This window comes from Pogona vitticeps, chromosome 5 (genome assembly GCF_051106095.1).
Source record: "Pogona vitticeps strain Pit_001003342236 chromosome 5, PviZW2.1, whole genome shotgun sequence".
Taxonomy (NCBI): domain Eukaryota; kingdom Metazoa; phylum Chordata; class Lepidosauria; order Squamata; family Agamidae; genus Pogona; species Pogona vitticeps.
Genome location: NC_135787.1, coordinates 187,454,151 through 187,478,657, shown reverse-complemented (window position 1 = coordinate 187,478,657; position 24,507 = coordinate 187,454,151). Strand labels below are relative to the sequence as shown.

Sequence of the window (24,507 nt, the reverse complement as noted above, 5' to 3'; positions counted from 1 at the left end):
ATTTCTAGCACGACGGCTAGGAAAAAAAGCAGGCACATAGTCCACAACTGGATGAAGGAAGGCTGCTCTTAAGCATTCCCTCTACACATGAGAGTCATTCCCCACTAGCAGAAAGAATGTGGCAGCATCTGATTGAACGAAAGTCTACAATGCATGGGAACTGCTTGACCAAGAAGAGTGAAATAAAACAGGATGTTTTAGGATGGCTGGGATGTTATATCAAGTGTTGGGAATGATAAATATCAGATTCAGAGGAACCTGGGCTAATCGGTTTTTACACTGCTTTTATGTTTTATTGCCCACGTTTGATTTTATGCATGCTTAGCTTGCTTTTATTCTTGCTATACACCCATACTGACAATGCAGCCATAGGATAGCACGTACAAAGGAGAAATGAATAAGTGTATCACTCTGCAAGTAGCTGTTGGAACCCATGACTACCACAGTCTCCTGGGGGCTTCTACACCATCTAGAGCTGCCCTCTGCCAAAACCTGGGGTCAAATACGGCAAAAGGAACCTGCGCTCCAAAGTCATTAGAATCTCAGAGAAGCTTCATGCATCCTTTGGAAACAACAGATAGAAAAGCTGACATCAATTCTCCCAATAAATTCTGAAGTATATCCAACGAACCCTGCTTGTCAGTTCTCCTCTGTCTTCCACCTCTCAATTCAGATCACTTTTCAACCACCAAAAGAGAGGGGGAGAGCAAAAGGCAGAAGCACAGAGATGAAGCTATTTGAATATGAATATCGTGAATGACATTTCTATTCAATGCCTCCTAAATGCTGCGACCACACCAGGACAAACAACCCTCCTATAATGATGGATAGCTTGATCGGTCCTTAATCAGTGCACTGCAGAATTGATTAAGATGCAGGTCAAAAGAGCTGTCAAGTGGCTTACGGAGAAGCAGAAATGGCGATACCTCATGGAAGAAAACACTGAAAAGGGAGAGTTAGAGCATCTTGGTCTAGCACAGCTATTTCTATCATTTACAGTGGTGCCTCGCTTAACAAGCGCACTGTTTAACAACGAATCCGCATAGTGACGTTGTTTTTGCGATCACTAATGCGATCGCATTGCAATGTTTTTCATGGCAAAATATAGCATTGCGATGATCGGTAAGCGTTTCGCTTACCAATTTCCGCATTGCGATGTTTTTTTAAACAACTGATCTGCAGTTCCAAAATGGCCACCGGGTAAAGAAAATGGCCACCCGCTGTGTTTCTGCCCGGATTCCTCGCTTACCGGGCAGTGAAAATGGTGGCCGCATGGAGGATTTCCGCATAGTGGTGAGTTTCTCCCCCATAGGAACGCATTAAACGTGTTTTAATGCATTCCTATGGGATTTTTTCCCCGCATAGCGACAAATCCAGATAGCGACAATTTTTTTGGAACGGATTATCGTCGCTATGCGGGGCACCACTGTACTTGTTTAGCACTCAGAAAGTGCAAATACTTTCAAATCTCAATTGTGCTTGTCCTCTCCGACGTCCTGTGAAGTTAAACCAATAGTTTACAATAGATTACTTTTACAGATAGGGAGTTTAAGCTGAGACTCGCTAAAGCCACCCCAACTATATCCTTACTTTTGAAAAATGCCCCCCCCAAAAAACCACACAAGATGTATAGGGTTGTGAAAGCTCATTGTATACATCTTTTTCTTCCACCTCTTTTTTTTGGGGGGGGGGAGGAGATTAAAGGTAGAGAAGGCTGGCAGGGAGAACAAAACAGTCGAAGATTTTATTTAATAAGGAGCTGCAGATAAAAAGGGTCACATCACAAATTGGCAAAAAAGGGATTTTCCACCCAACACCCAACTCTTCTTACACAAACTATCATTCACTCGCCGCCAAATACAATGGCTGATTTAGCAATCAAAGAGTCCATTTTGAAATGTGACGTTAAATGGATCATGCCTAAATTTGGTCATCGTGCTTGGGGAACCTATGCTTCAGTACTCCATGGAATATCCTACGGGGAGTTCAAAGGAGAGATGAAGGAAATCGTTCAAGCTACAGATGCCCCCATGCTCCCATAGATGGAGACAATTAAGTATGGAGACAGCTTATGCTCTCTTCTTTATGCTTCCTACCCAGTAAAAAAAAAGGAAAGCTATTAAACAAAGCTTAGTTATAGGATTACCTCCACTTTGCAAAAGGAAACATGACCAAGTCAGAACTTGGGTATACCTCCCACTATGCCAAGTCTCCATTTCCAGTAGACTTTCACCAAAAACAGCAGAACCAAAGCTAGCTCCACGAGGAGAAAGGGATGGAAACCAAGAGGATAGCCCAAAAGAACTGGCCATGTTTAGCCTTGAGAAAAGAAGACTGGGGGAGAGAGAGGATCGCACTTTTTCAAATAGCTGAAAGGTAGTCATGCAGAGGAGGATCTTTTTTTGATCATCCCAGAGTACAGGATACATGATAATGGTCTCGAGCCAGATTTAGGCTGAATGTCAGGAAAAACCTCTTAACTGTTAGTGGTACAACAGTGGAACCAATTACCTTAGGAGGTGGTGAGCGCTCCAATGCTGGAGGCCTTCAAGGGAAAATTGGACAACCTTCAGTCAGATCTGCTTTGATGAGGATTCCTTCCTTGGGCCAGGAGGTTGGACTCAATGGCCCCTTCCAACTCTGTTATTCTATGATTCTGATTCTAGCCATCATGTGATTTTTCTAGCCTATCTTCTCCTTGTCTGATATCTCATTTCCATGCTCCTCCACTTCTGACTCCCTCAAATCTTAGCTATTCTGTTCAACCAGATAAACTGGCCCTACTAAATGCACAGCTTTTCATCTCCTTAGCTTCTTTAACAGGATCTGCACGCTTTGCAATATGTAAAATGCTTATGGTCATCCTATTACCTTTTAGACATTCTACTCAGACATGGCTGAAATGATCGAGCCTTGTAAAAAGAATCCAATACACCAATCTACATTCGATCTAGCTGCTTTAAAGTCCAACTAGAATCTAACACGGTTGGAAAGAAGTAGCTTGCAGTATCTGCTTGGGAAACTGAAAATGTTGACTATTTAAAATAGAGCACAGTGTTCTTTCGGCTTTGTCATTCAATAATTGTTACCTAATGTGAATCTGATTTAGGAGTTATTTCAATTCGCAATGAAATCGTTTTTTGCATTTTGCTGTGAAAGTGTTCCTATTCCATTTTACGACTCTGCTTACTGGTGTAACTTGCATTTCAGCGTATTACTGAATAGGTTTTATAGAATTCTCAGCAAGCCATCTTTTTTGTCCAGTTGTTATTTTGCAAATGCTATGAAACAAGAAAAAAAGTACGGGCTCAACATTACAACAGCCAATTTGATAAGTTAAATTAAATTCAATTAAATTAAATAATTAAGAGTGCCTATGTAAACTGGACTCTACCTTTTCCGTGTTCTTATACTTTTCCCAGCTCTTCAACATCTTCAGCCATTTTGTAGTTCTTTCAATTTCCAGCTGCTTTTGCTGAAAACAGAATTACAAGACTATTATTCTCTCTACTGCACATGCACCAAAGAACTTTTTTAGCTCCGAAAACATATACAAGCTCAACAAGGTGTTTACCACATTGGTAAGTATTTCAACTCAAATGCAAACTTTGAAATGACATTTCTGTTTTAAGACAATGTTATTTCACCAGTTGAATCTGGCCAGTTCAGCTGGCTTGAGAGAAAAAGTAGTTAAACATACTACTTAGTTGATAGAGCCTGTATATAAATTTAAGCCAAATCAGATTTGAAATGATACCTTTTAAACAAGATTACAATGTATTTGCTTTATATTCCCATCTTACTTTATACAGGACAGCTAAAATATGCCCACTTTTAGTAGGAATCCTTCAGTCTTGAGAGACTCTGGTAACGTGCTCTGTATGGAGGTCTTGGAACAGCGTCTAGTGTGGCTGAGAAGGCCAATTCGAGAGTGACCATCCCTCCCACACTGAAGACAAATACAGTCTGTCCCCTGTCCAGCTCCCTGGTTTTGCTGGTTTCGGGACTGCCTCTTTGCCTCAGCCTGCTGGACAAGGGTCTCTTCAAATTGGGAGAGGCCGTGATGCACCGCCTGCCTCCAGGCTGAGCGCTCAGATGTCAGGATTTCCCATCTGTTGAGGTCCATTCCTAAGGCCTTCAGATCCCACTTGCAGATATCCTTGTATCGCAGCTGGGGTCTCCCTCTGGGGTGCTTTCCCTGCACTACTTCTCCATACAGGAGATCTTTTGGAATCCGACCACTTTTAAGACTTCAAAAATTACCAATGTATTTTGCATCGCATGTAATATAATTTTGAAGGCATTTTGAGGAATGATATAAACTCTGATGACACATGACCAAGCATCAATAAATCTGCTCACCACAGCAAACGTGGGGCTCCTCGCTGGAGAGAATGATGGCTAGCCATCCATCCATCCATCCTCCCAACCCTGAAAGTGGAAATGCAGCACATGCCATTGCATAAAGACACAGGTGGGTGCATAATGAGATCCTATCTCCAGTTTCAAAGTTGGGAGAAAGGCAAGTTGTTCCTCAGTATTTCTGTAGACATGTCCCGGCCACACATGAACCCAAGGGAACCCCAACTGGCCTTTCTTATTGTGCAGACTCTGCCTGATGTTTATCTTGGAAAAGATCGGGCTGGAACGAGAGGGCTTGGCTCAGATGCCTACATGTGTGCTACTGCATTTAGGCTGCATTGCTTACCACAGCTTGTTCCAGCCAAAAAAAGTTTCCCACAGGAGGGAGAGAGAACAATGGTTTGTACTGTCTTTAACCAGCAGAAACCAAAGCGGGCACTCCCTGACTCAGCCAACCTTCCCCAGAAGAAAAAGACTGGGCAGGATAAGGGAAAGCTGAATGAGTCTGCCTCAAGATGCACAGAAGGTTATTCTTCTTCCCTTCTCAACTTTCTCTAGGGAAGGTCAAACTTTTGGGTCGGCCAGAATCATGAGGGGAGCTGGTTCTGACTTAGCCATCTAGGGTAGCCAAATGCTTTGTATGCTCAAGGAGATTTCTCCAGTGCAGAAAAACAATCCCAATTTTTCTAGGAAAAGAATTCTGGCTAGGTAGGGAGTTACAAAAGCAGATGTGCCTCCTGGACTATTGAAATTTGCCCGGCATTGCCCACATAGGACCTCCCAAAGTCATTTTTTGGTACCCCCACTAGACTTCTCTCTGTCCTATTCCCTCCCGACCAAGTGTTCGTTTTTAGAGCAAACAGTCATTCCTCAAACATCCAGGGACTCATCTTTTAAACAGGTTACAAACTGCTTTGCTGCTCTGAAGTGTCTTGACACTGGAATTACAATTTTTCCAGACTGAACATCTGGCCATTCTGGTGGGTTTTTGCTTTTTCCACTTTTTTTTTTTTTTTTTGGCAGTCCGTGTGACCCCAGAGAATCCTGGGGCACAAAACTGGCCCCTGAACCTGGCCAAATTCCCCACCCCTTCTCTAAAGTTTAGAATAGTACAATCATAGGGACCATGACTGTACTATTGTTGCGGAGTGTACAAAAATATTTTTTGCAAAGTAAATAGCATTATGGTACATAAAACTTGAAAGTAACTCCTATGTATAAAACAGACAGGTCCTGAGCATCTTAATAAACATAAAAATGTGTTATGCATGCTGTTCCTCTGTCACACCCTTAGGAGACAGTTTTAGTTTAAATACCACTGCAGGCCTAATCATGGGACTGCATTGCATGTTAAGCAATACCAAACAGCAACAAGCTAATGTAGGGCAGACATCATTCCAGCAACTGTTGAGTACTTCACGGCACTTCAATAAAGTAGAACTGTTACGTATACCATAATCTTTTCTCCTGTTGATAAATGACTATGGAAAGTTTGCATCAGTCCATCAAGCTCAGTTCCAGTCATGTTCAACCAAGTAATTTGGTTTTTTTTGCAAAGTCATGTAATAAGGAGTTTCTTTTAGAGTTCTAAACGTTAACCAGCAAGTATGCTGAGAAGAGAACTTATATTAATTGAAGTTGCAGTTTCTAAGTAACAACAGGGTTATCTTTTGTTCATAAAATGTTTCATGACTATGATGACTCATGTTTAGAAGCTATACGTTCTTGACGAAAGCGTTAAGAAGTTGCAACACTTCTGAAAGATCAGTGGTTGGCCCCTATTTGCTACCTTGCCCATCTGCCGGACTTTGTTCTACAGGCCATGGGAATGTTCCACTGCATAATTAAAGCAAATATATTTAGGTTGTTCAGGTACAATGACACCTTGTAACTATTTCAACATTTAAAAACATTGGTGTCTAGCCCTAATTTCATCGTTTCTGAAAGGCAGAGCACATTAATTACTATAAGATTATGCATGCAAAAAGTTGACATAGGCATCCAAAATGCAAGTGACTCATTGGAAACCAAAGGAAGGAAAGTCTGGGGCATGCACAGATATCTGATTGGATCCTGACAGTCACATTTGGAGCAGACACCGTGAAATTAATGAGACTTAGCACAGGATCAGAACTGTTAGAGCTCAGTAAATTGGTATGTCTGGCTGTGGAAACAGGAGTCAGGAATTCAAACCCTGTTGCACTTGCTAGAAGAGGAACCAACTGAGATCACCTTGAGCAAGTCATACACTGTTTCTGGAGCACCATTAGAAGGAGACCCCAGTAAACTGCTTCTGAGCACTTTATCCCTAGAAAACCCTACCGGGATATTCATATGTCAGAACTTCACCGTTGTTGTTACTCAGACAGTAAAGGCTTCATATAATTTCATTAATTTCAGTGGATCTGCTATGAGCATGCCTCCATCTAAATTCAACCCAAAAGCCAAAAACGTCCGTCGTTATGCCCTGCAGAAGGCAACTGGCATAACTTTCAATTAATGAGTCCCCCGCTGGGATTCTTGGATGCACGCCCACCTGTTGACTTAGTGTGCACATGAAAAACCCAGCAGGAGTTTGTGTGGCTTGCCAATAATAAGCTACTGAAAGTTATGCCAGTTGCCTTCCCCAGGTGTAACTAAGCAACAGGATTTGGGCCAATGAGCTTTATTTCTTTGGTTTGATTTCTTCAGAAGAGGCCAGGCTCGCCATTTGAGCAATAATAAGAGAGGCATGATTACGTTTAGACCACAAATTACTAAGTAAAGAAAGTTGAATTCCTAAATCACCAGAGTCTAAAAGTATAAAAAGGGTGAAATGGAACTCTGAAAATGCTAACTTGATCAGTGCAACTCTATAGGAACCACTTGTGGATACTGTACGTTGCACACTCAAATGACCCCTTTAAGAGGTTTTGGCAGGGAAGGGGCTTTCTGAACTGGTTGCTGCCGTCAGTCATTGGAAAGCCACCCACAGTCAGGACAGAGAGAGCAGCACTGAGCAAAATACTCAGTTTGAGTACATGGGATTTCAAACATTCACTGGTTTGTGTTACACAAACTTTATACATCAGCCCCCACTTTGCTTCAGAGGTGCTACAGCACAGAGTCTTCCTAAAACATTCACTGACAATTTACATGACAGCTGGACAACTTACCCTCTCTGATGCTGCATCATGGACAGGTAACTCTTCTTGGCTAAAAAAAAAGGGGGGGAGAAAGAAGACTCATTAGAAAATACTGATATTTTCTAAGAGATCATTAGCAATTAGAGGGGAATCAGAGCTACAGAGCAGAAGCTGAAGAGTTTATTGCAAGGTGCCAATGCTGCAATGATATTCAGGATAATGAAGAATCAGAGGTCTTTTACTGCAATACTCCGTATCTTTATTTAGGTACAAGATCTACAGAGCTGAGCAAGAGAATACTAAAGAAGTCTAGGTCTGGACAAACCGTGTTGCAAATTGGTTTTTTGTTGTTGTTTTTAAGCCTTCAAGTGACAACATTTATAGGCCCACAAAGAAAGAAAATGGTAATAAAGCAAAACAAACAAGAACATATAAAAATGTAAAAGAATCAAATATGTATCTAGATTATATCCAGAAGCGAATCTGACTTTAGCACCCAAAGTGCAAATTGAATGATCCTTAACATTAATTACTATGTCAGACTTTAATCCACGCGTCTCCTGAATTTCTGTTAAAACAGCTTTAAGCACAAACCACTGTGCAGCCAAATTAGCATGGCAGGTGATTGCAACACGGTTAATTTTTTTAAAATCTGCTTTTAAAATTAACTTTTAGGCAGAAGTTGGGTTGTACAAGCAGGCGTGGCATACGCAATCAAATATCTCTCTAACTGTCTTGATAGGAAACTATTACATGAATCAGATCAGCACACACACACATAAATACATACATACATACATACATACATACATACATACATACGTATATATATATATATATATATATATATATATATATATATATATATATATATATATATATATATATATATATATATACACATACATACATACATATACATACATACATATATATATATATATATATATATATATATATATATATATATATATATATACACATATACATATACATATATATATACATATATATATATATATACATATACATATATATATATACATATACATATACATATATATACATATACATATACATATATATACACACATACATAAAGAAACAGGTAGATGTGTACATGTGAAAATGAGGCAAGAATCCATCTAAGTAGTCTATCCACCGTGAGAAGAAGCACGCAAATCTGTGTCCCTGTTCAGGCAGTCTTGTTTCCATTTCATAAAATTGAGATATGAATAAGCCATGTGCCACCTACTTTCTTCTCGTGGTGCCCTTTCCCAATACCCTGCAATTAAATCTGGAAGTCTGCAATTAAGCAAACCTTATTCAAACAACTGAACTTCCCAAGTTTAACTGTGGTGTGCTGAAGAAACAGGCAGCATGAAGTAGGAAAATGCACTGCCAAAAAAAGGCTTAAGTGCATCGCAGCTTCTTAAGCCAAGACATGATTTTTAGAATCTGTCCTGTGAACAGACATTTTTAAAAAAATGATTTAATTAATTTATGTTCTGAAGGTTTCCTGGATGCTTCAATATTTTGTAATGTTTCATTTCTTCAATTTGCCAGTGTTACCTGCCTAACTTTTTTCTCACTTTCCTCTTTTCTGTTTATGATATAATTTGGTATGGATTATGTGAACCGAACAGGGTTTTCAAGGTACATGAAATGTTTACAGACAGGTTCACCAGTGCCAGCCTGCAGTAAGTTTCCACTGCCAAGCAGGGAACTGAACCGAGCTCTCCTGGGTCCTAATCCAACACTCTAAACACTACACCACACTGGCTCAATAACTCTTCCACCACCAACTTCTACAATGATAAGCACTAGCACATATAAAACAGGCCTGTAACTGGTGATATTCCATCATTTGTCAAGATGCACTTGACTTAAGTGCTTTGGGGGGAGCATTTTATTAAGTGCTTTGGTGAAGGTGATCAAGATCGTTACTTTCTTCTTTTTTTACTAACACAGCGATGAAACTCATGCCTTAAGATTTTTAAATGCCAAAGCTCAAGTAAAAAATAATCATCTAGTGAAATGCAAAGCTATCGATAGTATTCAAACTTCTATCTGTTGGAAACCCTATGTAACCAAAGCCCTCTTCGGGTGTTCAGTTGGACAGCGTGTACAGCTTAAAGACAGGGATGACTCAGAGAGGCAAGTATTCTCCACCATTCCCCCCAGTTGAAAATTGTGCACAACTTTGTGCGTTCAGCATTAAGGACTGTATGATCACCACAAGTGTGTTGAGCCGAATGTGATCACAAACGGCCACGCAGACCTTCACACTGATAACATTAATGCTTGCAGCATTTCTGTGTGGGCTAGCGGACAACACCGCCAACCCTGTCCGTGTCAACCTGAGAAATGTACTTGTACGCTTTCAGACTGAACACCCAAACAGATCAGAACACTCTCTTGGATGTGTTATCATTATTATCATCATCATCTTAGAAGTGCAGAGTTGGAAGGGATCCTATGGATGATCGAGTCCAGCCCCCTTTCAAAGAGGGACAGTGGGGAATCGAACTCCCAACCTCCGGCTCCAAAGCCAGTTACCTAAACCACAGAGCTATCCAGCTGTTCAATAATATGTTCATAATTTGTTTATTTTATTTTACATTATCCAGTGTCATGCCACGACTCTGGGCGGTTCCCAGCAACAAAGGGGAACAGGAAAGAAAAGAATGCAATCTGCCCGCCAAACCACAAAAATATCAAAAGGAAAGCAACACTCCTGAGAACTCAAAATGGCAGCAACAGACACGAAATACAAAGTAAAATCCATGGATAAGGATAAATAAAAATAAATAACAGTTATAAAGGAGGGAAACACAATGTTTTCATGTGCTTTCTAAATGTTAGGAGGGAAGGGGCCTGGCACACCTCTACAGGTAGAGCGTTCCACAAGGAGGCAGCCAACACTGAGAGGGCCCGATTCCTGATCATGGACTTTCTGGCTTCCCTCCGAGTGGCCACCCACAACATCAAGGCCTGAGAGGTGTGAGCGGTATGGATAGCTGACCCATAGTGCTCCAATAGTTTACCATATATTACACTTGAGCTGTTAAGTCTCTGAAGACTAAAAGGCGGATTTATTTTTAGATCAAGAAAACTGGTCAACCCCAAATCAGGCTTTATAGGATACCAAGGTATTCGCTGGGCCAATAAAGCTTGAAAACAGGTCATATGAAAATAGGGATAATTCATGCACTGTGCAATGTTTTGTCCTAATCATGACACGCAGGAAAGGCTGAAATGCAACCACCAGGGCTTTGATGCCATAGTCACAGCTTTCCCCTGCCTGAGCCAGAATTTCTGAAGAATATGCTTTGTCAAGAAGAGCATGTTTAGAACAGATTTGAAGTGATGCATGGAGTTGGATCTTTAAATTTATTGCACACGGTAAAAGCAGCTGGTGCTGGTTTTCACACACCTTTTTAAAAGTATGTCCAAAAAAGTGACATTATTACTCATCAGTTAAGACTATTACAGGAGTTGACACAACTCTTGTAACATTCATTCGTGCAACATACTGAGCTATATGGCTATGGCCATTATAATAGCAGACCATGTATCATAATTAAGGGGTTCAATACTGGCAAGTGAAATTACAAAGGCAGCTATACTACAAAGAGTAGCACTTTACCCTTCTATTACAAGCTTGTAGTTGGTTCTTATTTCAGGATGGTGGCTGTTCATACACAGAGACTTTTATATACTGAAATGCACTGCCTTTCTCAAGCAAAGAACTATCTCTGCAAAATACATCTAACATATTAGCATGATGTGAGATGGTGATTAATCCTAATTTCTTAATCTCGATTAATCTTTAGTCTCTCATCTTAATTACGGAGAAAATGGATCTTCTAGAGAGGAGTGTAGAAAAATAAGAACATGGCAGATTTAGAACTCAGCACCACAATTAGAGAGCTTTCCACTGACTAGCTGAGAGTAGCTACTGATTTCTGGACATGTTTTAGAAAGAGGTTTTATTTGTCTAATTATTTATTTGTGGTACTTATATTAAATGAGCTGGCTGGATAGTTTAGTGGTTTAGGTATCTGGCTGCAGAGTCAGAGGACAGGCGTTTGATTCCCACTGGGCCTCTTAGGGGAAAAAAAAGCTAACTTGTGTAGCCATGAGCAAGCTGCACAATCCCGTGGGACCCTCAGAAGAAAGGAATGTAAACTACTTCTGTATATTCTCTACCTAGAAAAACCTGGGAAGAGTCACCATAAGTCGGAATCGATTTGATGGCACACAATTATTTATTATTACTTGTATTAACCAGTCAAGAACATAATTTTCTGGGCAGCTCTCAGAAAAAAAATGTGTGCAGTCAACTTGTTGCTGAATTACAGCAATCCTATGAATTAAGACTAGAGATGGGGGTATTCGTACGAATACGGTGGTGCCTTGACATACAAACTTAATCCGTCCCAGAAAATGTTCATAAGTCAAAACATTCGTAAGTCAAATCAACATTTCCCATAAGAATGCACTGAAAACTAATTAATCCGTTCTGGCTGTTTTTTGTTCTTATGTCGAGGCGCCGTTTGTAAGTAAAAAACCAGTTAATCCGTCCTCTACCACTGGGGGAGAATTTTTTTAAAAACCTAAGATGACTTAGGTTAAAAAAAGGACAGGAAAGGAGGGAGGGAGGGAACGAATACCTTTTAACCAAAACATCTTTAAAACCAAGCTGCTTTAAACCAAACCAAGCACTTTTTAAACCAATTGTTACATTTTTAAATTACAGTACCAGGCAGTACCAAGCAGTCCAAAGTCCATTTCCTGCTTTCCCCACAGGTTTTTTTTTGTTCGTAAGTCAAAGCTCAATTCGCAAGTCAAAGCAAATTTTTGCAAACGGAGCTGTTCGTAAGTCGAAATGTATCCCTGCACAGGTGGAAATAGCGACGGTAATTTTGCCACTGCCACCGGCTCCGCGGAAGCTTCCTATCACGCCATTGTCCGCAGTCGATTACCCAGTCCTGGCAGGAGGCAGGATGACAAGCTTCTCTGCTAGGTCAGAGTGGCTAATCCATTGGGGAGAACAGCGTGACAGGAAGCCTCCACGGAGCCGGTAGCAGAGGTGAAGTCGTGAGTGGATAGTCTGGCCCCATGGGGCCGGACTCTCGTTATTTCCATCTGTGCAGGGATATTCGTATACGAATAACCCCATCTCTAATTAAGACCCTTCAAAAGGTCTTGTCACTAACAATCCTGCTCAGATCTTGCAAACTAAAAGCCATGGCTCTTCTTACTGAACCAATCCATCTCAAGTTCAGCCTTCCACTAAGACAGTGGTTCTTAACGTGGGCGATAATGCCCCCCAGGGGGCGATTTCATTTTTCAGGGGGGCAGTAGAATGAAAAGGGGCGGTGTGGGGGCGCTGGAGCAGAATGGGGGTGGTAGGGGGGCGCTGGAGCAAGCCAAACCTGTGAAGATGGCTGCAGCCTTTTTACAGTGTGCATGAATATATATTTTCCTCCAATCTTAATTTAGTTTCAGAGTTTTCGTCTTGAAATTTTTAGTTCCTGCATTGCGGTTTGTTTTTATGCCCTTTTTATACTGTATTTCTTTTTGCGTCTTAAAATTCACTTGCAACTAAATTATTAAATGTTACTTTTTGGGGGCATTTCATTTTCTTGGAATTGAATTTTGTTTTCAGGGGTCATTGGATTTAAGTGTCTTAAATAAATAAATAAATAAATAAATAAATAAATAAATAAATAAATAAATAAATAAATAAATAAATAAATGAATGAATGAATGAATGAATGAATGAATGAATGAATGAATGAATGAATGAATGAATGAATATCATCGCCATGGGGAGGGGGGCGATGATAACTTCCTCAATGGCTCAAGGGGGCGTTTCTTTCAAAAAGGTTAGGAACCACTGGACTAAGAGAAGATAAAGAGAGAGATGAATCTTAGAAATAAAATACAGTTGTTGTTTTTTTTCAAAGTTGCAGCTTTAAAACCATTCAGTAGAAAAGCTTAAGCAATTAGAAGCCAATCTCATCAAGTTTGGCTACTGATCCTCTTAGGCAGAAAGAGAAGGAATCTGTAAACGAACCCCAAAGACATGAGCTGCTATAGTTTTTTCCATGCATTATCTAGGAATGGATGAGAATTTCAACAGAGCATTAAGAGTAGCATCTTGAGGTCTAGAAACGTTTTCCAACATCGTGCCCTTAAAGATTTTATGGACTATTATCCTTAACTACTGCCAATGCTGGCTGGAAGCAAAGGCAACTGTCACCCAAAACACCCAGAGGGCAACATGATGAGAAAGGCTGGTTAAGATGATGATGAGTATATAAATGTACAAACACATACAAACACAAACAGTAAAAAGGGGAAAATATTTTTTTAAATCAAAATAACCCTTTTTAAAAGTGAAAAAACAAGAGTCAATGACTTCATTTGGTGATATTTAACATACTTTATATATGATTGGGATCTTTTATCTCGTCCCATTATCGTCATTTTCCCACCTGCTGCTAAAATATATTACATTTAAAGAGTACAGTGGGAGAGAATGGATGGTTCTCGCTAGCCTCTTAGCTAGATTTCTGCTGATTTCTGCTGCCTGGTGTATGCCCCAGGCATAGCAATAACCCACCAACATTAGCAAACCGTTCTCAAAACATGCTCAGTAGTTTAATGAGCTGTCACAAGGCAGTGGATACTTTTATACTGTGAATGGAGAAAAGTGGGGCAGCCCTGCCGGGGGAAAAAGGTGCAGGAGCTTTTCCTTTTGAAAAACTAAGACTCTTAAATCTATGACAAAGAACAGGACTGGAAGAAAGGTTATGCCAGTCAATAAAACATTTGTCAGTGATTTCATGCAGAGTTCTTCTGACTCTTCCAACTCCATGCAGAGTTCTTCTGACTCTTTCCGTAGAGTGTAGAGACAAAATGTTTGAGGCATTTCACATTATTCTTCAGATTGTAAGAGTTTCATTCTTCCAGACGAGAACGCAAAGTTTCTCTGTGTTCAAAGGTAAGCTACTTTTTTCTTTCTCTCAATTTCGCTTAATTTCACTCGGTTTCACAGGTTTCAGAGCAATTTCCTATGCTCCTTGAGCTCTTGCAACCTACTCTAAGATTAACAAATTTTAGCAAATTTGTTAATTCGTTAAAATTTAACAAATTTCCTCCCTTTGGCAGACAGAAAGAGACAAGGAGAATACACTGCTAAAGTCACTCTTAACTAAGTAGCTTTAAATTATTTCACTGAGACCAAATCCTTTGCAGAACCCAAATTTATAGATGTGCGAATCTGTCATTCGCATTCTTTCAAAATGTCTTATTTTTCCACTAATATTATAATCTGGTCTTAATCCCACATTCAATTGTAAACACACACACCCATTTTGACTGTTTTTTTTTCCTACTCCACTCATGTGTACCTTGGCTTAATGTACTTTGTGTACCTTGGCTCAACAATCTCTGACACTCTCTCCCTAGATGTCGAGCTGGACAAATGACTGGCAAAGCAACTACCATGTTCCCTAGATTCACAAAGAGAGTATGGCTTAATAAGAAGCTGATGACATATACCAAGATCCAAGTCTCTAGAGCCTGTGTCCTGAGCACACTCCTGTACTGCAGTGAGTCCTGAACCCTTTGTGCACGTCAGGAGAGGAAGCTGAACACCTTCCATATGCATTGTCTCCAACACATTTTTGGTATCACCTGTCAGGGCAAAGTTCCAAATAGAGTAGTCCTAGATCGAGCTGGAATTTTTATCATTGTATATGTTACTGACACAGTGACATCTACGTTGGCTCGGGCATGTCGTGAGAATGGCTGATGGTCAGATTCCAAAAGATCTCCTGTATAGAGAATTAGTGCAGGGAAAGCACCCCAGAGGGAGACCACAGCTGTGATACAAGGATATCTGCAAGCAGGATCTGAAGGCCTTAGGAATGGACCTCAACAGATGGGAAACCCTGACATATGAGCGTTCAGCCTGGAGGCAGGCGGTGCATCATGGCCTCTCCCAATTTGAAAAGACCCTTGTCCAGCAGGCTGAGGCAAAGAGGCAGTCACAAAATCAGGGATCTGGACAGGGGACAGATTGTATTTGTCTTCAGTGTGGAAAGGATGGTCACTCTCGAATTGGCCTTCTCAGCCACACTAGATGCTGTTCCAAGACCTCTGTTCAGAGCATGTTACCATAGTCTCTCGAGACTGAAGGATGCCTAATTTAAAATCTTATTTTCAATCAATAGCAAAGTATGTTTGTGCACATTCTTAATTGTACATTTTCAATTGGTTTGTTCAGCATCAGCTGACGTCAGTTCCATAAGGCTTGTGATTGGAGGATGCTAAGTTTCCTGACTGAAGGAAGCCTGTTTGCAGAGGCAAGATATGGGCTGTTTTGTTCTCTCCTCACCGATCTCAGCTTACTTCTGTGTATAAGATGCACCTCAATTTTTAATGCAATGATTTAGAAAAAAGTAGTGTCTTATACACGGAAAAATACAGTAGCTAGCCATTTGCTGTCCCTTTTTAAGTGCTTAAAATCTGCTGCCTGGGGCAACCACCTTACTCTGTCAAGCAGTACGGGGCAGCCCTGGCTAATGGACAGTATTTCTATAATAATAATAATAATAATAATAATAATAATAATAATAATAATAATAATAATAATAATAATAATAATAATGATGATGATGATGATGATGATGATGATGATGATGATGATGATGATGATGGTGGTGGTGGTGGTGGTGGTGGTGGTGGTGGTGGTGGTGGTGGTGGTGGTGATGGTGATGATGATGATGATGATGATGATGATGATGATGTATCATTAAGTCAATTCTGACTTATGGTAACCCTTTCCAGGGTTTTCCAAAGACAGAATACTCAGGTTTGCCATCCCCTTCTTCTGGGGGAATTCTGGGACTGTGCAGCTTGCCCAAGGCCACACAGGCTGGCAGTTCTCTCCTTGGAGGCATAGTGGAGAATCCAATTCCCAACCTCTGGCTCCACAGACAGATACCTAAACCACTGAGCTGTCTTGTTTCAAGAGGGATTCAAATCCATCCTCACCTAAGTTAGATCTGTATGTGTAACCTGTGTTCAATGTTGGCATATGGTGTGGAGAGTTTGTTGTTTTGTCTTCCTCTAAACCACTTAAGAGTAATGCTTTGCACTAAGTCAACAGGATAGAAAGACAATAGATTAGACAGACGGACGGACGGATGGATGGATGGATGGATGGATGAACCAGCCAGCTTTTATGTCCTCCTGCATACAACTCAGAATTGCATGGTGATCCAAGCAGAGTTGTCTAACCCCCTACTGGCACAGGCTGGTTTGCCCTGCATTGAGTGAGCAAATCTGCAGAGGGGAGAATGCTGGAGCTGCACTGGCAGCTTCGTGATGGCGGTGGGGCACTGGGGCAGGGATCTGATGAGTAGGCAATTGAAGGGGGCACGCCAATAAAGTCAGCAAGGTTTTGCTCTCAGATGGAGCGCCCAAACAAGACTTCAATGGCCATCTATTTCCATAAATTAAAATTAGATATTGTTTTTGATCTGTGTTTTTTTGTTTTGTTTGTTCATTTATCTTGAAATCTACTATGGCTAGGTTTCACTGGCTGACCCTCTTCTAGCATGAGAGAGGGAGAAACAAGTCGCTCTTTGTCTGCCTCCCACACAGAAGTTTCACTCAACAGAGACAATTAGGTGAACAGTCATGGAGTAATAAAGCACTTCTGTGGTTTCACACCATTTAAAGGCAAAAGCACACACAGTAGATCCTTTGTTTTTAGAAAACCTGTACCTGCTTCTTGTTCCTTTTTAAGCTCCTCCTTTCTCCTCAAATCTATTTCAAGTTTCTCCATTTGCAATTTGATGGGCACCGCCTGGTTCAGAGTTTTCGGAAGAAATCAGAGGCATTGAGGGAGGGCAGAGGAATGGCTTTGTTTTGCTGGGGAAAATTCCTGCATATTCTTCAGAGACTAAAATCAGGGAGCTAAGAGAAATATGCAACCCGGCAGCACATCTGTGCCAGTAAATTAATGAGTCCAGAGGATGTGACTCGGGCTAAATTCAAGAAGAAAGCACAGGTGCCAAGACTGACAGCTGTTCCTTAAATCCTGTCTGATAAGCAAGTAAAAGAAACAGGGAGGGGGCCAACAGTTACAAGGTCAAAGTATGTGCTTCTCATGTTCAGAGATGTTTAGAGAAACAACCGGAGGACAATCAGGCAAAATCATCTTTCTACCTACTGCTAGAATAGAGATTGTTATCCATCTCCCATCTATATCACAAACTCTGAGGGCCTTTGCAGTTCCTCATGTTGTTGTTGCTGTATAATTTCTTCAGGCTGCCCTTAAGGGAGCACAAGTACAGTTGTGCCTCGCTTGACGAGGATAATCCGTTCCAGCGAAATCGCTGAAGAGCGAAATCCTCATCAAGCGAAATAAAAAAGCCCATTGAAACACATTGAAAACCATTCAATGCGTTCCAATGGGCGCAATACCTGTTCGTCCAGCTAAGATCCTCCATAGGGCGGCCATTTTCGGGTGCCTGTGCAGCAAAAAATGCCTCCTAAAAACAGTAGGGAGCCATTTTGAGCAGCCAGCGGCCATTTTGAAAACCCAACGATCAGCTGTTTTGATCGTCATAATGCGAAGAATCAGTTCCCGAAGCAGGGAACCAATCATTGGGAAGTGAAAAAAGCCATTAAGACATCATTTTGCGATCATCATGAAGCGGATTCGTTGTCAAGCGGGGTAATCGTTAAACGGGGCACCACTGTCAATCATAGCGATGTAAACCCTGTTCCTAAAAACTCTGTCACCTTTTCATTAATGTACTGCTAAGCATTGCAGATCTAGTTCAGAAGGAAAGAAGAAAATGAACCAACTTCTCTACTCCTTATTCAGGAATAACAGGTTGCAAGCTGGTTTGAACCAAACTTGAAACACCAAGGGTGTACACTTTCAAAGCACATACTATGCTGGTTGACTGCAGTCTAATATGGATCCAGCATCCCATGGAGGTTTAGAGCTTCTATCGTTATCAAGCTAGTTCTGGATATTACAGAGATCTCAGAGTCAGTAACAACAGCTAGTTAACTTGGAATAATAAAAATAAGTTACATAGTCAGTGATTCATCCTACTGGAACGCAATAGAGGCTGGGTTACTCCTTCATAGTGTCTCATTCAGTGAATCTGTCTGGGAAATAGCTATGGAAAACCAGCCGTTTATCCGGACATTACCAGTAGATGATACAAAAACATCCATAGTAAAAGGTGACAGAAATATACATCTTATCTCCACTACCTTCTGCTAAGCGGCAGACCATTCGTCCATTAAAATTATACCTTTACATGTATCATCGTTCTTGGCCACGCATAGATTTTAAAGAGGCAACCACCAGCTATATCTGACACCATGAGGAAATGCAACCCATAAAGGTGACAAGTTTCAAAAGAAATGGAAACAAGAGGAATTATTCCCCACCAACTTTTCCTGAAAGTTAGCTACCTTGAATACAAACTAATCTGAGCAATGGAATGGGCTGAGCCAAAAGAATTCAACAGGATATTCCATATACCAAAAGGCACCTGGCTTGTCTCTGCTTAATTTTAGTGCATTAACTTAACTAGGGCTTAATTTTTCACCAGTGAGCTATGGGAGCAGAATGTATTTCTGTTTCTGGCCAATACACCTGCCCTACCTCAGCAACAGCCCCAGCTCTAGCACTATATTCGCAGCTTCATTCTGAAATGAGAAAGGCAGGATAAACACCTTTGCTTTGCACAAGACCCGCAGAGCACATTCAAACGGAACAATGTTAGAAAATTGAATTTTAATAATGCATAATATTCCAGAGGCGAGACATTTACAACTGCAAACAACAACATATTGGATACTAAAACTTCGGAACAAAAATTGTCAGCACAAAGCTGAGAATCCCAGCCGGCATTTGAATGCAAATTGCACAGTGGGTTTAAAGCCAGTTCAATTTAAAAAGGCGTGGACCGTCTCTCGTTTGCAACCGCGCTTCTCAAACTGCGTACACGATACACAAATACACATGAGAAAACTGTAGAACAGACAACCAGTCTTTTGACAATGAGTCCTTTGAGCCAGAAGGACCAGCACACCATAGATGCTGCTTTTGCATCTTTATTCAAATTCTGCTCTATAGGGAGCCAGGAATTTACTGGAGGCCCTGGCGGTGGCCACGTGCATTCTGTAGACGGCACTGTGCCCGTCCTTAAAATAAACAATTGTTCAATGTGACATGAATGATGGAGACTGAGATGCACTCAAGCCTCTGTATACACACACACTCATAACACACTAGAAATGCATGATGGCCTATGTCATAGGGATGCTGCTAGGATTACAACAAGGTAAGGCACAGTGTTTCAAAGATCAAGGCACTGTGTAATTAAAATTAACAGATATCATGCAGGATCTTCTTCTCAATCATCCCCAAGTTCAGGACACACAACAATGGACCCAAGTTACAGGGAGCCAAATTTTGGATGAGTATCAAAACAAACAAACAAACTTTCTAACTGTTAGAGCAGTGTGACAGTGGAACCAATTACTTTGAGAAGTGGTGAACGCTCCGACACTGGAGGCAACCAGGAGGAATTTAGACAACCACCTGGCAGATAGGAGTTTGATCCCAATGGGCTGAGGGTAGCTGGTTTGAGGTTGACTCAGCCTCCCATCTGTCTGAGGTCATTAAACTGAGTACGTACCCAGATTGATGGGGGTGGGGGAAGACAATGCATAGCCTGGATAATTGTACTGTTAACTGCACTTAAGAGTGCTTTAAGCACAATGGGCTGGTATATAAGCAGCACAGCTTCCTTTTACTAAAGTAGTGTGGGAGGAAGCATGAGTTACTTGAGCCTCTCCTGTCACTTCTATGTCTCATGCATATACATTTCCTGGTGGATACCTTGAGATATACCTCCCACTATGGAGAACAAAGGGGACGTGGTGGTGCTGCGGGTTAAACCACAGAAGCCTCTGTGCTGCAAGCTCAGAAGACCAGCCGTCGTAAGATCGAATCCACGCGACAGAGGGAGCTCCCATCGCTCATCCCAGCTCCTGCCAACCTAGCAGTTTGAAAGCATGTAAAATGTGACTAGATAAATAGGTACCACCTCGGTGGGAAGGTAACGGCCTTCCGTGCCTAGTTGCGCTGGCCACGTGACCACAGAAACTGTCTATGGACAAACGCTGGCTCTATAGGGATGAACACCCTGCCCTAGAGTTGGACACGACTGCACTAAATGTCATGGGGAACCTTTACCCTTACATATGGAGAATAAAACACATCTCTCCAGTTCTCAAAGGATCTTGTAATAGCTTTTCTTCACTTTCTATTGAGGTTGATGATCAAAAGCATATGGTGAGCTCCTTACCGCTTTGCTTTTACAGTTAACATTCGTAGATATTGACCTCTGCTTACACAGTACTATTTATTTTTTTACAAAGGACGTGCAAGACATAAGAATCTGGAATCCCTAAGGCTGGGTACAATATCTTCTGAACAGAAGCATGGCTTGCACACACCCCATTGCATGGGGTAAGCCCTTCTCTTTATGAAAATATTCTGTAAACTCCACTCGCAATTTTGTCTCTTGTTGAAATTACAAACAAGGGAGATCCCTGCTGCCAACATCTTAATAAAAGCACACTGAATAATAACAGACACTGTACTACTGAGCCAAATGTGATAGCAATGCATGCAAACAGAGTGGGAGGAGACACCGCTGAGTCGGAGAGAATGTGCTTCACACACAGAGAATCCCAGGTGCAACCTTGGGACACTTCCAGTGAGCATATACTCAGGAAGCAAGCCTAGGAGTGATTCATGTAACTAAGAACTATCTTCAGTGCAGAACTGATCAGCTGAAGACGTGTCTTCCTGTTTATCAGGCGTGTCCTCTCCACGCAGCTGCAACACCTAACAAGACAGCCCTTCTTTTAGACAACATGGCCCTTCCTAGAGTACACAGAAAACCTGAACTACTTGCTAGTAGCTAAAAATAGAGAGCTAACCTGTGCTACTGTGAACCTTGCCTTGAAAAATGAAAATCTGTCATTTATTAGTTTCACAGCCACAGTTTTGATCGTGGCTTATTGCTTGAAGACAGTGGCCATGGATCTTGTAGAAAGCATTTTGATCACACACATTCATCTATTTCGGCAAGAACCAGATGAACATGGTGGGACACATCGGCAAAATATGATGATTTATCAAGATTGATCCAGCAGCATGTATGGGTCTTCCCTGAAAATGACTGGAGATGAACTAGCATTATGCCAGCTGGCTCTTACTTCTACCAGCTTTTAATTGTTTACTTTTGCACTAAGAGCATGATATCTGCAGGGGTTCCAAGCCCTCCCCTCCCATAGATGCTGAAAAACATGGAAGTATCAAATAGATAGGGGTGCTTTGTACTTGTATCCAGGGGGTGCTTCCCCACCAATCCCCACAGCTAATCACTCCAGCAGGGAGTTGGGAAGAGTCTCCCCACTCAGCTGCTGAGCGTTGGGCTGTAGGGAGTGTGGTGGAGAAGTAGCAGTGGGACTTCTTCTGAAATTGGTATGACAACAGTGCTGACAGAAGTACATGCTGCACAGAGGCCAGTGAGTGCCCTAAGCTGGTTCTGGGGGGCCAGGAATGGATGCCCATGTCCAGTATCCAACGCTACACATTTCATGGTTTCTGGCTCCCTCTACTGGCCCGTTCAGGTAAATACACCCCGGAAATTTGTTAAATACACTATGTATTTCTGGAGTTTTTCATTTTGTATTTTCAGGCAGTGGATAAGTAAATCATCAGGTGCTGATACCATGGACAAGGGGTCCTACTGTCGTTCAAATAATAGAACAGTATGTTGACTTGGTACTAATGTAATATCCCCAGTCTACTACCCATGGTTTAGAAATTGAAATCAGGCTGCAAGCTTACCCCTTGCCTTATCTCTAAGCAACTAGCCAAAATATATATAATCACACTGTAATATTACATATATGCCAGGATTCAGTATAGATGATAACCAGGATTGCTCAGTGAGGTTTCCAAACCCTGAGAATCTGTATCAATACATCTGTGACTGTGTCTTTGAAAAATTTATTTATTTAATTTATTTATTTGATTTTTACCCCACCCCTCTAGACCATGTCTACTCGGGGCGGCTTACAAAATAAAACAGAACAGTATAAAAATATATAAAATCATAAAATTACAATTTCAATTTAAAACAATTAATTTAAAGAGAGGATAACCAAGATGGAATAGCAAAGAAAATGAAGAGGTTATTCACAACACTCAACAAGATGATGCAAACCTGGATATGATATATTAATAAGAAATAAGGCTATTTTTCTATTGGAAAAGGGGGGGCAATAGAGAAATTATAGAAGAAAATGTTTTATCTTTTACATGCGGGTTCTTCCAGTTTCTTCAGAACACCTCGTTGCCCCCAATTTTTCCAGCACAAAGCATCACACCGTTATCTTTACCCACAGGAACAGCAAAAAGACAAGGTTTTTCTGTTACCATATGCAAATCAGTTCAAATCACTGAGAAACGAAAGCAGAGAATATAAATTAATGAAGGGCACTGCCACTGAGCAGCTCCATTTAAATCATACTCACCAAAGGGAATTCTAGCCACAAAGCAATTCTATTAAAAGTAAGCAGTCAATATTTTGACCAAACAAGCGTACCAGAAGGAAAATTAAAAATGCAAGCCGCAAATTTTTTGCGTCATTCCCTTGTCAATCCGTGCCACTTACTGCAAGAAACCAAATCTGTCAGTAACTTTGTAAAGAAGGTAGTCGGCGTCTTCCCAAGGCTCAATCTGGGCACCTTCTCGTCCCTGCAGAAAACAAACAATACAGGCAGAATTCATTTGTTATTTACAGTATACTTTGGTAACGTACTATTTTTCGCTCCATAAGACGCACCTTTCCATAAGACGCACCAAATTTTTAGGAGAAGAAAACAGGAAAATATAATCTGTTTTCTTTGCTCCATAAGACGCACAGACTTTCCACCCCCTGTTTTGTGGGGGGAAAGTGCGTCTTATGGTGCGAAAAATACGGTATATTGCACAGGGATTGACTGATCTCAGTTTCAAAACTGGAAGTACCTTTTCTATTTTAACTTAACTCCATGGCTACTATCTGGAGAACCACACGAGAGGACATTTGTACTTGCCTCTTGCTTAGGTAGAGCAACCCATTCAAAAGCTTAGTCTGTATGTTTAATCACACGTGTTCATGTAAAAACATTCCCTATGTTATTTCCAGACAAGCTAGGCCATGTTGTGACTGTGATTTTCCTATTGTTTTAAGCATCAACTGCCACTACAGTTGGGCTGACCATTTCTCCAGTGGTCATTATGTCACTTAGGTTTGGCTAAAAGTGGGCCATTAAAGAAAGAAGAGAGCAGTAGCATTAGACGTGTTAGTAACGAATACTGTCTACTGAATATTGGCTATTAGCTGTTACCCTGTTTCTCCAAAAATAAGACCGAACCTGAAAGTAAGCCCTAGTATGATTTTTCAGGATATATAAGCCCTACCCCCAAAATAAGCCTCAGTGAAGTGAAACCCCGTCCTCCACCCTTGTGCAGCAACCAGAAAGATGACATGATTGTATTTGAATCAATGTTGATGGTTGTACATGAACAAAATAAAACAACCCCTGAAAATAAGCCCTAGTGCGTTTTTTGGAGCAAAAATTAATAGAAGACCCTGTCTTATCTTGGGGGAACACTGTAGTGCCCCAATAGAACCTGCTGACTCAGGAGTAATATATCTCCAAGTACGAGACTGTGTCTACTGCCAACAATACCATTACCCTAAAGCTAGCAGTGCAATTCTAGATGTTTCTGCCTGGCCACTTGTTGGAGACTGAATATAGTAGAACCACAGTATGTATCTACACGGGATCTGATTGTTCCAAGCACACCCACCCCTGTGGTTGACAAAAAACAAAGAAG

The 24,507-nt window shown here is 41.1% G+C and overlaps 1 protein-coding gene across 7 annotated transcripts in view; it reads right to left on the bottom strand.

Moving 5' to 3' along the window:
* Positions 1-24,507, bottom strand: part of USP6NL (USP6 N-terminal like) — a 171,080-nt gene that overhangs the window by 49,992 nt on the left and 96,581 nt on the right. For 5 of the 7 annotated variants that reach the window (XM_020801066.3, XM_078376456.1, XM_073002548.2 and 2 more), the window contains 3 exons: positions 23,297-23,379; positions 7,518-7,557; positions 3,395-3,475 (listed from right to left, as the gene is read on the bottom strand). In XM_020801066.3, coding sequence (XP_020656725.3) covers positions 3,395-3,475; positions 7,518-7,557; positions 23,297-23,379 — 204 coding nt within the window. The remainder of the gene's footprint in view (positions 1-3,394; positions 3,476-7,517; positions 7,558-23,296; positions 23,380-24,507) is intronic. The other 2 variants (XM_078376457.1, XM_073002547.2) reach the window with 1 other exon arrangement.